Source organism: Pseudopipra pipra, chromosome 4, assembly GCF_036250125.1.
Source record: "Pseudopipra pipra isolate bDixPip1 chromosome 4, bDixPip1.hap1, whole genome shotgun sequence".
Lineage (NCBI taxonomy): Eukaryota > Metazoa > Chordata > Aves > Passeriformes > Pipridae > Pseudopipra > Pseudopipra pipra.
The window spans coordinates 45,342,336-45,358,086 of NC_087552.1; the positions used below are offsets into that span (position 1 = coordinate 45,342,336).

Below are 15,751 nucleotides of genomic sequence, written 5' to 3' on the forward strand. Positions count from 1 at the left end.
TGAAATCACAGCAAATGATTACTAAGAGAAGTGAAGCAGCAGTGACTGGCAGGTATGGACAGACAAATTTCAGGCTAAAAATAAAATAGGTTCTCTATCTTTGAAGACTACATCAAGGCTTTTGAGGACAAACTACACTGAAACTAAGAGCTTGATATAGCAATCACTGAGCAAGAACAGTGAATGACTTAAGCAGAACTCTTCTCTGGGTTTAAAAGTCCACCTGCTTACAGTATACAAGTATTACCAATTTTAAGTTTTTTCAAATTTTTATAGAGAAAAATGACCTGTAAGATATTTTATTTTTCGTTGCTCAACACCTTAAGAAAGCAAAGAAATACATTCTACCTACTTGAAGGTCAGGACAAGCTTTCTGTAACACTTGAATTTTTTCTTGAATTTCAATTAGTTTTCTTCTTTCTTCTTGTAACTGCTTAAGCTCCCGTTGCTGCTGCTGAAGTTTAGCTTCATAAAACTTCTCTCTGTATAAATAAGTTACCCACATGTTACTCAGCAAAAAATTGCCTAAAGCATGACTACCATCCTTTGACAAAAAGGTTTACCTTGCTTTTTCATTTAGTCGTACATCTTTTTTTAACTTGTTGGTACTAGGTCGGACATTGTTTGGTTGTTGCTTTGTCTCTTCCATCTCACCCAACAAGTCACCAATATTAGATGCATTTGCAATTGTTCCTTGAGCTTCTGAATCATCATCCTGAAATAATGTCAGAAAGGCAGTTGGACTATTTTCAAGTTACAAAATGTAACTAGTTTAATTTGTCAAACTGAGTTTTTCAAAACCAAGTAGTCTGAATAGCATTACTTTTAGTTTAAATCATGAACTGAGAAGTTATCACCATGGCATCATGACTTTATGCTAAATTAATGAGAAAATTTAAAGCTATAAAGCTCACACTACTAAAATTTCTACCATAAATGCAAGATAATTTGTCTCATTCTGGATGCATAAACCATTTGCTTGTGACTCAGTGGACAGAAACACATAAGCACATCAAGAAAAAAAGAGAGAGGCAAAGAGGAGCAGGAGACTAAGGTGAACAAATCTGCTTAATTACTGCAGTCATAAATTAAATACTACTATTAACAACTTAAAATAACAAAACTACTCCTGAAAATTAAATCTAAAATATTTTAGAGAAAGTCTTCTAGATGGTTCTCTACTCTGTTTTTTTTTTAGTTATTTCTCTACTTTCAGTCCTCAAATTGAAAATATGAAAGCTGTAGCCACTGCTGCTTTTGTTTTCCAACATGATAATTCTTAATACAGACTCTGTTGAACAGGAGAGATCACTATCAGTGACCAAGTATGCCACAGCTCACAGACCTACAGTACCTTCGCTGAGCACATACAAATAAAAAATCTTATAAATATGAAGGAAAGACTGAACACGTGCCATTAATTAAGTTATTAAGGAACCTGTTGTATCATCTCTAATTCCAGTTATACCACTGTACAGTTAACATCTCTATGGTGATGATATAATTTCTCAGATACTGAGAAATTTTTGATAGGAGTAAAATCTTGAAATAACAAAATGGGGTTTATACTGTTGCTATTGTAAAACGTGCGTTCTAACTGAGATTGATTTTAAAATTCTCACATAAAGCTTTTACATTTCTGATACACCTACGTGTACTCAGTATGCAGACGTTACACTAGATGGTGCTCAAATATGAGCATTCTGTAGAGATATTATATCTGTGAAACTGTACTTCTATTTTTTAAAAATTAGCATGAGATATTCTAAATTAAAAACACTTACAATTCATAATTGGCCCTCAAAACTCTAAAATAAACAAAAACCACTGCCCCCAGCCAAAACACCCCAACGGAAACATCTTGCAACATCCAAAGATTTTAATGAAAAACATTTTTCTTCACTGACTGAACAATGCCATAAAACCTACAGTTCAAAAACCTAAACCTGCTGAATATTCACTATCATCTTAAAAATGTAGACCAAAATTATTTTTTAAAATCTTAGACTTCTTGTTTCATATTTTGTAATCCAGTGCTAAGGTTAAATATTAAAGCCATACTTAGGTTAGCATCCCTCAAGAAAATTCCAGATTTGAACTTCAGAAGTACCATGCTTAAATTCAGAAGAATTAAACAGTATCTCTTTTCCCCATCCTAAAAATAAGCATGTTAAATGTTACATTAAGCAGAGTATTTTTCCCTGTTAGAAGTTACACATTACATGAAATAATGAATGCTACATTTTTGTATACAAGTTTATATTTATAAAATACCTGCACCATAGCAGCAAGGTTTTGTAACCGTCTAAGTTTCTGTTTTGCAGCTATAAGCCTACTGATCTTCTGCTCAAACTCAGCATCTCCAGCAGCATCACCCAGGCTGCTTCTGTGACTAGACACAGAATCTTCACTAGCTCTGTCTTCTTCCACTTCATCATCTTCACCTTGGGGTAGATCAAGCTCTTTGTCATTCTCCCTATTATGACAGTCTAGAAGCAGGGAGAGGAGGAAACAAAACAGTACCAAAGACACATTATTGAACCCCTGAAGCCCACTGAAACTACTGGATGTTAGAAAACTATCAGCTTAATGATTAGACTCTTGAACATTTTGCTCATCAAACAAGGTTCTCCCAGATTCTGTGCAGCCATCGACTTTATTTGCATTAAGATGTAAAATTAACAGAAGATTTTAGAACATACCTAGAGCAGAAGACATCTTTAGAGTCCTTATATTAGCAGCAGATCGGTTGTTTATTTCACAGTCTGTATTAAGATGTCTTCCATCTCTGTTATTAGTTCCACACTGTACATTTGAGTTGCTATTTATTTCACTCCAACTACTGATTCCTTGAGGGTTTCTAGGGTAAAATAAATTACTCATGTTAACTTTTTAAGAACTGATATGGATACAATTTTACTTCAGCCTTTTTTTACCTAGCTTTTATAGGAATGTGTCCCGACCATTAAAATAAAAAAACACAACCCCATATAAAATCAATCCAGACATTTGGAATTTTTCAATATTCATCTCTCCAACAGATTATTTTTTTTAAATAATTAGAAGCAGCTATTTATTATTCCCTGCTAGAACTACAACAACACAAGAGACCTTCAAGTCCATGTCTGTATTATAAAAGCTTTATATGATTCATAGCTAAATGAGTATTCATTGCTGCACAGTGAAGATCCTTGATGCACACAGTTGCCTTGTTAGACCATAGCTGTAAATATCTCTCTAAACTGAAGTTTGTTTTTACTCCAATTCCCTAGTCTAGGACTGTAACCTTCTAGTGGAATTCCATACAAATAATTCCATGCTTAAATCCAAAGGAATTACGTATTTTTGAAGTCTCTTATTGAAGTGATTTTCTAAATGTTAACTCTAATCTACAAAAATAAGCTACCCAGGATAAGATGATTATTAAACATCTGTGTAACACAGCTACTTCATTTTAAAAATTGGCAATTTAATGTAAGCACAGATTTAAGTTATTTCTGGTTGACTGAAATAATGTACTGCAGGTTTCCTGAAGCAACAACTCAGCTACGAAGATTTAGGATGACAAAAAATAAAACGACCTAATATTTGTAACAGGCTGTGGATCCTCATGTTCTGAATCACTTTCTGATTCTTCTGTTTCTTCCTCCTCCTTAGTGTTTTCATTTACAGCATCTGTCATCATATCAGATGTTTGCTCATAGTAGTGAACTAACTCACGTAACTCGTTCAGCCTCTTACGAACCTCATTTAGCTTCCTGAGGGGAAAAAAAGAGAATATTTTATATGCTTTGTCGTATTAATTGAATCTATGCAGAGTTAAAAAGTGCACATACAATTTAAAGTTCTTAAAGTTTGCTGCCAATTTCCTAGCTGTAATACCCTTCTGTTTGAAGCTCTGAACTCACTTGATTGTCTTAGACCACTTACTAAAGAGTTTTGTAGTACTAAATTAAGTAGATTAAAATATGGAAATGGTAAAGTAACAAATTACTCAAAATCACTAATGCACATTATGAAAAGAAATTAAAGAACTTTTACTGAAGCTTTTCTGTTGGATTTAGATTGTCATCCTCTTCACTCTCATTTTGAGAAACCAGGGAATCAGGAGGATAGGGAGCAGATGCCAGGCTATTTGGTTCTCCATTGACAACAGTTACTATGCCTACAGGACCAGAAGCAGCTGAAGTTGTACTTCTTTGATCAATACTCCTTTGAGGAGAACCTGAAGCAGGAAAAACTACAGGAAAGAAATACAGTTCACGTGAACAATTTGCTTACCTGAATTATATTAAAATAACTACAGAAAATATTACCAACATACAAAACAGCAGTTAATAACTTTTATTAGAAAGATTAAAGCTTTTTTCTTAAGTTGCATGGCATGCAATGTCAATTGGCAGGGAGTAATAAGATATCTGTTGCAAACAAGATTTCAGTTAGTCCCTTTTAGCTTTATCAAATGTCATAAGTGAAAGCTCTCATGCTGTGAATCTGCCCAAGGCATTCTTTTAAGGGTTTATTTAAAGCTGAATTGCCCTTTTTTTTTTTCTAATTAACATTTCAAAGTTGATAAAAACAAAAACCCTAGCAATTTTTTCACCTCTACTAAGCTCTTTTGTCCTATGCTGTGGAAAATAAACATGATGTTTGCTTCTCCCAGCTATACAAGATCATACCCGAGTACATTATATGCATTAAGTATGTGCAGAAAAACGGGGTTATAGTAGCGTAACTATTAAATCAGCACGTAGTCCTCCAGGTGCAGGCTTCCAGTGCCTCATTTCTTAATGTTAACCACAGCACACTGTGGTCACCCCTAAGAAGTTTCCAGCTACAGGATAAACCTCACCAGTACAGATGCATTTCCAGAAATAGAAAGTGAGAGCAGCAAGTAGCCCCACATCAAGACACTAAGGAGAGGACAAAGCCATCTAAAGAACAGGTCCAAACCCTTGTCCATTCAGACAGTTAAGGTCCTCTGGAATGGCCTGTGATTGAAGTCTTTGCGACTAGTACAGGAGAAAACCTTTTGACAGTGGACAAGCAAACCCCATAATGCTGTAGAAGTACTAACATATGAAATGCTGAGTAAATAAATGCAGATGTACTGTGACAAAAATAAAGAAAGTTCAAGTTCATATGGTAGTCTCCACAAGCCAGACGTGTTACAGAAAAGTCTTGAAGAAAAAAAACCCTATCATCACATCCTCACATTAGTCAGCTTTGATGTTATAAACCAAAGTGCCAGTAGAGAAGACACTCATCAATAGTTGTAGAGTTCTTCATTAAGACAGAAACTTATACAGCATTAAAAAACATTTACATTAATATTGCCCCAGCACAACTTTATCACCTGCACTTCATTAACCAATTGCAAGCTGAAAGACCATGTTACAAATACGCACATTAAAAAGGTTGTATTCTTGAAAAAATACAATTCTGCCTATATTTACTTACAGGAGGAGTTATTTAGATGTTGGTCACGAAGAGTATGAAGTTCTCCCAATAGTTTGTCCATTTTTTGCTTTTTACCCTGCAACATTCGCATCTTGTTAAAAAGCTGTGCCTTCTCATCTGACTGGTGTTCAGACATTGAAGAGTTTCTGCTTTGTGAAATCTCTCTGGTAAGTGAAAGACTTTCTGCTTGCCTTCTGTTATCTGGCACAGATTGTGTCTAAAAAGAGTAACTTCATTTTATTCAGAGTACTATGAAAAAAGGTAAATAAATTCTAAGAAACAAAAAGCCCTCTTATGGGCTTGCTGGACTCAACACCAGAATCAACACCAAAACAAAGAACATCATAAAGGGAAATATATTGAAAACACTTTAATGATATTATCAGTTATATACTGAGTTAATAATTTTACTGCACTATAGAAAATACTGCTCTGGACTTTCACAGAAACCTGTGAGACAAAGCATAGCTCAGTCAGCTAATAACCCTTAAGAATACAAAGATGCTGATTTTTCAAGTTTGGGGGAACTCTGATTGCTTCACTAGCAAATGCAGAGAAACAAGCAAGACACATTTAACTGCACTATTAAAAAGGTTAAGAAAAACTGATAATGGCAAAACTGATACAGTGCAGTCTAAGGACTGACCTGAGAATCATGAAGTTGGTTGTGAAAGCGCTGAATTAAGTCATTCAATTCTTCATTCAGTTCTGATGTAAGGCTTACTCCTGAAACACTGCCTGTAGTCTCTGTTACAACTGGGCATCCAAAAAGAGGGGGAAATATAAATACTTTTCCACAGCAATGAAATAAAGGCTTTTTGATGAAAATCTGTGGTTTAACATTAATATACTGAAGTCTAAAAATACAGCACATATCTTTAATGCTGTGTTCTTTCCAGCAGCTTTACTGTTGGAAGATTACCTCCATTACGGAAATACTAACACGACAACTCAGAGCTGCTTTCTGAAGGACCGTACAAAAGGACTTGTTAAGCTTGTTCCATGTTTTGCTAAAAAGGTCAGAGCAAAATGAAATCAACCAAGCTTCTAGGGCTGACAGAAACATTTTTTAGTAATAAAATTTAGAAATTATTTAGTATAGCTTAACTAAGAAGAGTACATGAAATTTATTATTTTAAGGAAATGAAACTAATAGACACCAAGCTTTCACATTGGTATAAGCTGTAATCTTTACAGCCGCAGAGTCTTGGGGCTTGTCCTTCAAAAAGCTTTATGAGAGGAATACATTTAAAAGATAGTCTTTTTTTCCCCTGCGTGAAAGTTCATATTCAAATACTACTTATCGAAGTGGCAGTTGACAGACCAAAATAACTCTTGCTTTTTCCCCAAATATGAACCAACAGATTGTAAGAAAAATAAAGCACAAATATTATTTATTTTCCCCCCAGATCATGACTTCATTACATGCATAATAGTTTCACTGTTTTCAAAGCTAAAACGTTTACTTTGCCCAAAGTTGAATTTGAATATTAACATTTCCTACCCTATAGTTCTGGCACATACTGCATTTTTAAGTCAGTTGACACAAACAGCGGTAAGAAACTGTTATTAAGAGTGATATAATAGAAATGTGAAACGAACTAACAAAAAAAACCACCTTCACCATAAAATTTAAAAAAAAAAAAAAAAAGTTGTTCTAATTTATCACAAGCAATGTGATAAATTACTACCCACTCCTCAAGATGGAGCTTTGTATATTGCAGGAAAGCACAGAAAGCGGATTCCATTACAGGTCTACTACTGCAGACAGGAGAACAGTAACTTCCAAAAACCATTTAGGAAACAAGGAAACGTCTTTCAAAGACACTTGCTTCTCTTGCTCTTGTGGCAGCTTTCTAAAATCTCTCCACCCTAGTTACACCTTATTTCCTATAATCTATCAAATCAAGAACAGCAAAACAGGAAAAGGAGCTCATTAGAACAAGGAACCTCAAAAGGAGACTTTTACAAAAAAGTGTAGAAACCAATGCCTTATTTGTACAAATGAAGATATTTTAAATACAAAAATTAACTGCAGCAAGAACTACTATCCTATATACCCTCTAATCAAGCCTAATCTTATAGGGAAGAATCAGAATCAGAACACTAACGCAGACTGAATCTGAACTTGCTTAGTGCAAAATTGTCATTCCTTATAACAGCACACATAACTGTAGCCAATTTCAAAAGAAAAACAAACAGGATTTTGGGAGGGGTTGGGGGGGGCAGGACAAGTTTCCAACTAATGAAAATTCACGTATCAACAGTGCACAAAACAAGAACAACTGTCTTCCTTTTAAGACTGAGCCTTTTAAAAAACAACTCTGCTGACAACCTCTAAACAGATATCAAGAAGTCGCCTCTGTCCCAAAGATAACTTTGAAAAGCTGGGAATATATGAAAACAAATTAGTAGAATGCTTTTAAACTAAAGGTTATAACAATGATGGTGCTTTATTATCAGAATCGTGCTCTCACTGTACATGCCATAGAATTTCAGAGTTCTGGTTTCACATCTACTTATGTGACTACTTTAGCAACTCTCTCCTTTCTTTTATCAAATAAACCATTAGTCTACTAATGGCTATTAAACTGTCTAGCAACCAGTCAGCAAAAAAACCCCCAAAATTCTACAAAAAGCAAATTAAACCTTAAACTACTAACTGCCTATAGACAGAAGGATGTAGAGAGACACATTTTACCCCCCACTCCGATTCTTTTCTTCAAAGCCCTAGTACAACGATGGAGACAAGTGGCAGGCTTCTAACCTGACTGGTATTGGCAGCAGTCAATTCTTGGGAGAAAAATCTCACAGTTTTAGGATTTTACAGTAAACCAAAGTAATCAGCTGTGTGTTTTTTAAATGACACATCATTTTACAATGTTACATTGTCAATTCTTTTCAGAAATAGAAGCCTCCCAGTAAAATTTTTAAGAAGTGTATTACAAAAAGACTTTTTTAGTGTTTATTCCACAACTCCAGCTTTAATCATTTAGTCATGATAACATGATATTAAAGACAACACAATTCCACATACCAGAATCATCCAGGACAGCAATGGCTTGCTCTGCTTTATGCTGCAAAGCAAGAAGAGCTGCCTGTCTCCCTTGAAGAGCCTTCAACTGCTCCTGCTGTTGTAGCATCCTTTTCAATAAATCATGCTGCTTTTTCAAGTTCTCCAACTCCTCTTTAGCTTCCTGTTGAGGATCTCTGGCCTGCAAATAGAGAGGAACATTACCATAACCACGACAATTTATTTGTTGAGTAAGAGTAATAGAAGTGTCAAAACGAGCACGACTTGCATAGGAATAAACAGCCAGTTTGTGTAAAAAGGTGAAAATTAAACAGCTTCACCCTTCCAGTAGTCCCTTATCTTTAAAAAATTTTAGACATCCAATAGGGAGAAGCCTGTACCACCAAGACATGCTTATCACTCCCGAGGGTTTAAGTTTTCTTTAGAAATCCAGTCAGCTGACCTAATGTCCCAAAGACATCCCTCTGACTTTTAAATCATATAAGAGGGTGTTAACCTGTAAGACTGGTAAAGGTAAGCAAGATAAGACATTGTACCATGGAACTACATAAAGGATCTCAATTGATTCACTGGCCTAAAATCTCTAAATTTTCAGCAGAATGTTTTAGGCAGTTACTCTTCTCTCACCTCTGTGTTTAGCTTTGTATACTGTATTTATAAGCACTGATGCTAGAACAGATCAGATTTATGTAAACCAATTGCAAAACAAAAACTTGCACAGAATCCCCTCTGTGTTATGTTTTCAAACACACGGAAAACAGATCTGAAACAATGGAAGCATGCTGAGCACTTAAAATATACTAGAACTCAAGTTATTTTCCTCATCCTATCCTAATTAAGAGCTGAAGTATTTTAATTAACTATTTTAATAATGAGGCATCCAGTTAAGATCCTGATCCTGTTTGAAGCTGGATTATTGCACTATGCAGATGAAATCATGGAAAAAATTGCCTCCTTTTTATTAGCAGCCAACAAGTATCTAAGAAGAACACTACTAACTTAAAAGCATAATCTTCTACCCACACAGTGCTAATTCCTGAAGTAGAAAATTCAGTTCAAATATTCTGCATCAAATAGAATATTCCTGCAGAATAAGAGCAGGCATTTTATTAACTAGTTTTGGGTATCAAGGAATGCTCAATTTTCCATCAGAGGAAATAGAAAAATCCCAGAACTCTAAACTTCTGCAAGTATCACTAAAAGATGCACAGCAACTGGCACTGATCATTTCTGTTAAACTTCTATCTTTTATACAGAAAGTAGAGACAAAATAGATCACACAATGAAATCAGCAGGAAGGAACAAGAGGAAGAAAGGGAAAAAGGGTATGTGTCTCAGTCTCACTCCCCTACTAAATAATCCAAGTTTTATCTAAAGTACCAGATTTGCTTAAGTTCATTAAAATCGAGTAACAAATTTTTCAAACTTAGTTCTAACCTTGGACTAGTAAGCTTGATAAAACTTTTAAGCCTTTTATTTTAGGGGAAAAAAATAAACTTAAGACTTTTTTTAATTAAATCAGAGCAAAGGAAAAGCCATAGAAAAGTTGGTAACAAGTAACAAAACAAGTTTTAGACTCCATGCTCCTTAAGTCTTCCCTCTTCCAACCAAATATTTATATAAACAGCTATACAAAAACATTTGTGGAACAAGTTAAGGCTACTACTCTCTAATTTATTTTCTCTACATGGTATTAGCTTAAATTTGCATCGGCAGACTATTGGCATAACCATGAAAAGTGTCTGAAAGTCACATTTTTAATATGTTTTCCCCAAAAAAGGAACAACAAAACCGGAAGGATCATCTACATAAAATATAGCACCTGCTGTACAGAGTTACATCAATGCTAACTGTCAGTGTTAACAATTTTCTGTCGATGCTTACATTTAGGAAGAAAAAGTGGTCAAACATCTCTATTTAGAATAAAAAAACTCAAGGCAATGAAAAGACAGCTGGATACACATAAGCAGTCCAGTGGTAACATTTACTGTAAGTAACAAATACATTTAAAGCAACTAATAAAGGAGATAAGGGGAGAGGGAAAACTAGCCTGTATAAACCCTATTTGAGGTTAAAATAACATTGTGAAGTATACCTTTGAAAGCAATCCATGTTCCTGGCTATTAATCCCACAGGGCCAGATTTCCCTGTCATTCAGAGCAGCTCTGTCACTTTTCCCTTTAGGGCTTGTTGTAACATCAATGTCTGTAACCTGTTCCTGTGAAGCTGAATTCCCTAGTTTGTCCTCAATGCGGGGCCGAATGCTCAAGCTAAAAGATACCTCCTTCATTAAATCGTTTAGTATGTTAGATTTTGAAAATATGCTCCAACTCAGCATGCATTTTTTAGTTACAAACCTACTGCTTTATCTTGTCAAATAATGAAAACTAATATCAAATAAGATCTACTAAAGGGTGAAGACATTTTTAGTCATTCTTAGAATTTGCATAAGGCTCCATATAGCAATCAATGTTCTATGACCAGAAGTATGCACTCTACATGTAACATACTCAAGCTGCATATAAAGAGAATTTAGATGCAAAACGAAGAGCCAAACAAAAACCAAATCGCATTTTGCAAATATGAAGAAAAACACAGGTTTACGTGATTTCTTCTCAGAAAACGTACTGGTCTTTTTCTGCATTTTCCAATTATTTTTTTTTAAGTTAAAAGTGCATCTTCCACGTGTATAATTTTATTTCTTTAAAGGGACAGAAAGAGTTCTTATAAAGCAAAAAATAATTACAAAAGCTTCTTAATGTTTTAACAGTTTTACTTCCAAGCACATAAATTCTCCTCATCCGCAGAACATTCTCTGAACTAACTGGCCAAAGAGAGCACCTGCTCTATAGTACTTTTTCTCAGTATAATAGTAAAGGAAGAAGCAAAACTTAAGTTATTAAAATGCTTTTGTATCTACTACAAGAAATGTTTACCACGTTAAAAAAAATACTTTTAAAAATAGAAAGGAAGACTGACTGTTTATCTCAACACTAAATTCACAACAGATTTTTTAAAAAGTGCCCATCTTGCCAAAAAATGAGAGAAACTTCTGTGCTAGGTCAATACTTCTATCATATCACTAGAAAGATACTTGGACAATGGCCCACTAATGACTCATTTCTAACCCTCTCCTGATCCAAAACCAGATAATTTTCCCTAGTAACAGAAACAAACTTATAGATGAAAAATTGCATAGAAAAATATTCTTTCCTACATCAAGCCAGTGAATGCTCTGCCAAAGTACACGTTTAACCCTTCGTTGTACTTTGAAGAATAAAGATTTTTAAAAAACCTTCATTTCTTGATTAAAAAGAAAAAAAAATCTTTATAATTTTGCTGTGACAGAATCATTACTTTTTTTTCCCATATTAAAAAAAAAATTAAATCAACACATGCACAAACACCTCCTGAACAGAGTGCTTGGGATTTACCATTTTTTAACCGAACTGCAGATTATGACACTATCATATCCATGACAAAACCAAAATAAAGCCTTCATTTCTAGCACCTTAATTACTAAAAGGCAGCTTACCGTGGTATCTGAAGCCTCAGACTGCACATCAATGTTTAGCGATGTGCTCTCACCTACAGAACCAGATCCCACAGCTGAATCTACAGTCCGAACATCATCCTCCTCATTTTCTCTAGCCTGAAACATTTCATTAGCATAAATCAAAAGCTATATAAGGGGGCAGTAAAAATGAGTTATGGAAGGTACGGCATACCAAAACCAACAGCCCCAGTGCCACCATCAAAACATCAATGGTCAACTCCGAAAAAAAGCTTACAGTGCAGAAACAGATATATCATGTTCTCAAACTTACAAGTATCTTTTGCAAAAATTTCAGATAGGATTTCTCCTGCTCTTTAAGGTCATCTATAAGGTGTGATAAACGCTCAACATTGGCCGATCTTTCATTTTTCTCTACAAGATCATCCCGCATGGAGCTGGCCTTAGCAATATAGTCGCGAATTTGAACTAGTCTGCTCACAATCTGTAAAGACACTGAAGTTACTGAATGCATTCAGCTACAGCTTCAACGTATTTAACACACAAGACATGGTGATAGCAATAGCAAAGGAGTAATTAAAGGGGGAGACACACTAATACTTGCAATCCTACAAGCACACTTCCAAAAGCAGTTAAAAGTCAACAGCTTTTGTAAGGATAGATTTACACAGGCGAGAAGCTGCAAGGCTGAAGCACAGGGCTTCTAGTCAACATAGGCCAAAACAGAAACGAGCTCATCAGCACAGGAAAATATTGAACTGGGAGAGTATTTTCTGGAACCTTATTAAAGGGAGCCAACCTCTAAGATTAAAATTAATACTACTACTGTTACTAATAAGTGGATTTCTAAAGAACAATAGATGATTAAGTTTGGTTTCACATTTTCTTCAAGCTGCCTTTCAGAACAGTAGGAAGTTAAGTATTTCCAATAAAGATTTATAGTTTTAAGAAATTTAGAAAGATGCACTGAAAATTAAGAGAGACATATATATACCAATATCCTGTAGACTCTATAGACCATGTAAATACCTGGCTACTATCCATCATTTGTTCTCCCCTTCCATCTTCTTGAGTAGAGACTTGACAATTTTGCAAGAAATCCTTGCTCAGAGCAGCTCCAAACAACTCTTTACACTGCGCTGAAACCCCACTTTCCTTTTTCTGGGAACCTGAGGCAGGATCTTTGCTTTTGTTAGTGTTAATCTGCATTGACAGGAAGTTGAATGGTTTTTTGCTTTCATTAAGTTGACGTTTGTTGTTAGCAGCCGTTGCCCTGCCTTGAGAGTCACTTCCAATGCTTCTCTATATAAAAACAAAAGAAAGAACAATTGCTTTATTATTTTCATCCAATATGTTCTCAACACTGATTAATTTCACTGGTTAAATTAATATTTCTGCAGTATTATTAGACTCATTTTAAAGTTACCTAATTAGTAACCAACCAGTCAAAAGTTAGAGAAAGACAGTGCTGGTGATTTTTGCCATATAGTTTTCAGAAAGCAAGCCCATCCTCCAAGAATAGATGAGAAGCAAAAAGGTTCTGCATATCAACATATTCCCCTGCAGGATATGATACCTCATAACTTCAGCTTTCTTTAGAACCTTCTGAATAGCAACATGCTGCCATAACGTACAGCTGAGGAGGAAGTTATACCCAGCCTTTATATTCTAAGTCAACACAATGAATCACACTTGAAAGACTCTTCACTATCCAAAGAAGTCAGCAACAACCTTTGGGAAAGATGAACCAGCCTCTGTTCTGAAACTGTTTGCACAAATTTATGCCTTGTTACTAAAGAATTAATCCCTTGTACTTTTCATTGTTTTGGACAAGAGAAGGATGAATGTGCCATATTCCCAAAAAAAGAAGTTATGGCTCAAGAATTTGTGCCACAAAATTCTCAACACTGTACTGAGGAGTAGTTTTTAATTATACTTCTCTGTTTAATCCACAAGGCTAACAATGTTCAGAATCACAAACCGGCACTTTCAAGAACAGACTTTCAAAATAAGGTAACAGATATTTTCAAGTGGCAGACAAGTACCATGAGTAAGAACTACTAATCTGAGGACACAGGAATTAGTTAATGGCTGAGACTAAGAGAGTGAAGACAGCTAGCATACTCTTAAACATAGGAAAGCCCTGGTCCCAGACTTTCCCTAATTTTTTCAAGTTCAAAACCAGAATTTTGATTTGGCTCTCACAGTGCCTATAAGACCTTTTTTTTACCTTAATCACTTATGAAAGGTTTTCCTCAAATGTCACATTATTAAGAGATAACTGAATAAATTCTGTAGTCACATTTTGGGTGAGAGCTAGTATTCACACAAACCTGATCCAGATCACTGAAGTTTATTCTTTGTTTAAGCCTTTCTAGTTCAGCCTGCTCTGGAACAGACATCTGGGTCATGTACCGAGCATGAGGAAAACTATGAGGAGTTCTGGCCTTCCGTCGTCCCATTCCAGGTGAGGATTCTGGAGATATATCATTAGTAAGCCTTGTTTCAGCTTCCCCACTAAGCTTTTTCTTGTTTTTTTCTGAAGATCTGTTTGCTTTCTTCTGTTGACTTCCCCAGTCCTTAAGGGGAAGGACAGAGAAGAAAAAAAAGTCATATTTGTTATACACACAGACAAAAAGTAAATTATTTCATTCAGTGATGTAGAGTTTACTTCCATTTTAGAAGTAAAAATAGTAACCAATATCAAAATACGTTTTCTAGAGCAAATGTCACTTTACAAATAAAATTTTCTCCACTGCATAATTAAAAATAGCTTCTCGGGAAATCTGAAATTAATTTTATCCTAAAATGCATGAAATTAATTTCAAATGAAGCTAAAATCGTATTTTTCTTCTTTGCTGAGGACTTTCACTTCAGGAGCTTAGAACTTTCTAAGTTGCAGTTTTCGCTTTCATGACACCTACAACACTTTTGTGCCTAGCTACTTTATTTATCCAAAACACTTGCCATAAATTACACTCATCGTCTGCTTACATCTACCTCTGTTTTTGCAGATATTTACCTTAGAGCTGTACTGACAAGGCTTAGGGGGTTGCGTTGTTACCTGCCAGTAACAGAATCTACCTGCTAATTCTAATGTACAGCATCAAACGGCAAGAGCAAGACAAGAATAATGATACCGTGTTGTTCAGCCGGTCATCGAGGCTCTCATTGCTCCAGCTGGGCAAGTCCTGATCATTCATGCCTTCTTCAAAGGGACCACCTCCTGTTGCCATGGCAAGCGATCAATAAAAACAATCTAAAAGAAACAATCTAAAAAAATGTGCTGTATTAAAATCAGTTTACATACAATATTTTAAAGATTCATAACCTGAGATGACAACTACATATTAATTATAAAATGCAAACACAAGGCTGTTTTAGGAAACTAAACTCTCCATTTACTAAACTGTGTTACTAGAAATGTATCAATGAGAAGAACACATAAACTGGCATGAAAAAATAAACAAGAAATAGTTGTGAGTTTGGAGTTTTTTTACCTTTGTTTTTTTAATCTCTCTTCTACAAAAGAAACTTTTTCTTTGGGAGGCTCTCAATTGTCCTCACTTTAAAACAAACGATACAGTGCTCAGAAAGACTGCTTTGTAATTCATAAGGCCTACACTTTCAAGTCCAGGGTGATGTCTATCTGATACAATGAGTGACTCTGGAGACCTGGTACGTCAAACTTTCACATTCATTTTAACACTGATGTGTTAAAATGTGTGACATTTTAACAGTGT

At 35.1% G+C, this 15,751-nt stretch overlaps 1 protein-coding gene across 25 annotated transcripts in view; it reads right to left on the bottom strand.

The window, feature by feature from the left end:
• The window catches only part of PCM1 (pericentriolar material 1), a 40,988-nt gene that overhangs the window by 21,731 nt on the left and 3,506 nt on the right, over window positions 1–15,751 (bottom strand). For 13 of the 25 annotated variants that reach the window (XM_064652723.1, XM_064652721.1, XM_064652722.1 and 10 more), the window contains 15 exons: window positions 15,149–15,281; window positions 14,342–14,587; window positions 13,038–13,310; window positions 12,322–12,492; window positions 12,030–12,146; window positions 10,590–10,778; window positions 8,498–8,675; window positions 6,107–6,216; window positions 5,461–5,677; window positions 4,042–4,240; window positions 3,579–3,758; window positions 2,703–2,860; window positions 2,275–2,489; window positions 564–715; window positions 353–482 (listed from right to left, as the gene is read on the bottom strand). In XM_064652723.1, the coding sequence (XP_064508793.1) occupies window positions 353–482; window positions 564–715; window positions 2,275–2,489; window positions 2,703–2,860; window positions 3,579–3,758; window positions 4,042–4,240; window positions 5,461–5,677; window positions 6,107–6,216; window positions 8,498–8,675; window positions 10,590–10,778; window positions 12,030–12,146; window positions 12,322–12,492; window positions 13,038–13,310; window positions 14,342–14,587; window positions 15,149–15,244 (2,631 nt within the window). In that variant the 5' untranslated portion in view covers window positions 15,245–15,281. The remainder of the gene's footprint in view (window positions 1–352; window positions 483–563; window positions 716–2,274; window positions 2,490–2,702; window positions 2,861–3,578; window positions 3,759–4,041; window positions 4,241–5,460; window positions 5,678–6,106; window positions 6,217–8,497; window positions 8,676–10,589; window positions 10,779–12,029; window positions 12,147–12,321; window positions 12,493–13,037; window positions 13,311–14,341; window positions 14,588–15,148; window positions 15,282–15,751) is intronic. The other 12 variants (XM_064652741.1, XM_064652739.1, XM_064652734.1 and 9 more) reach the window with 7 other exon arrangements.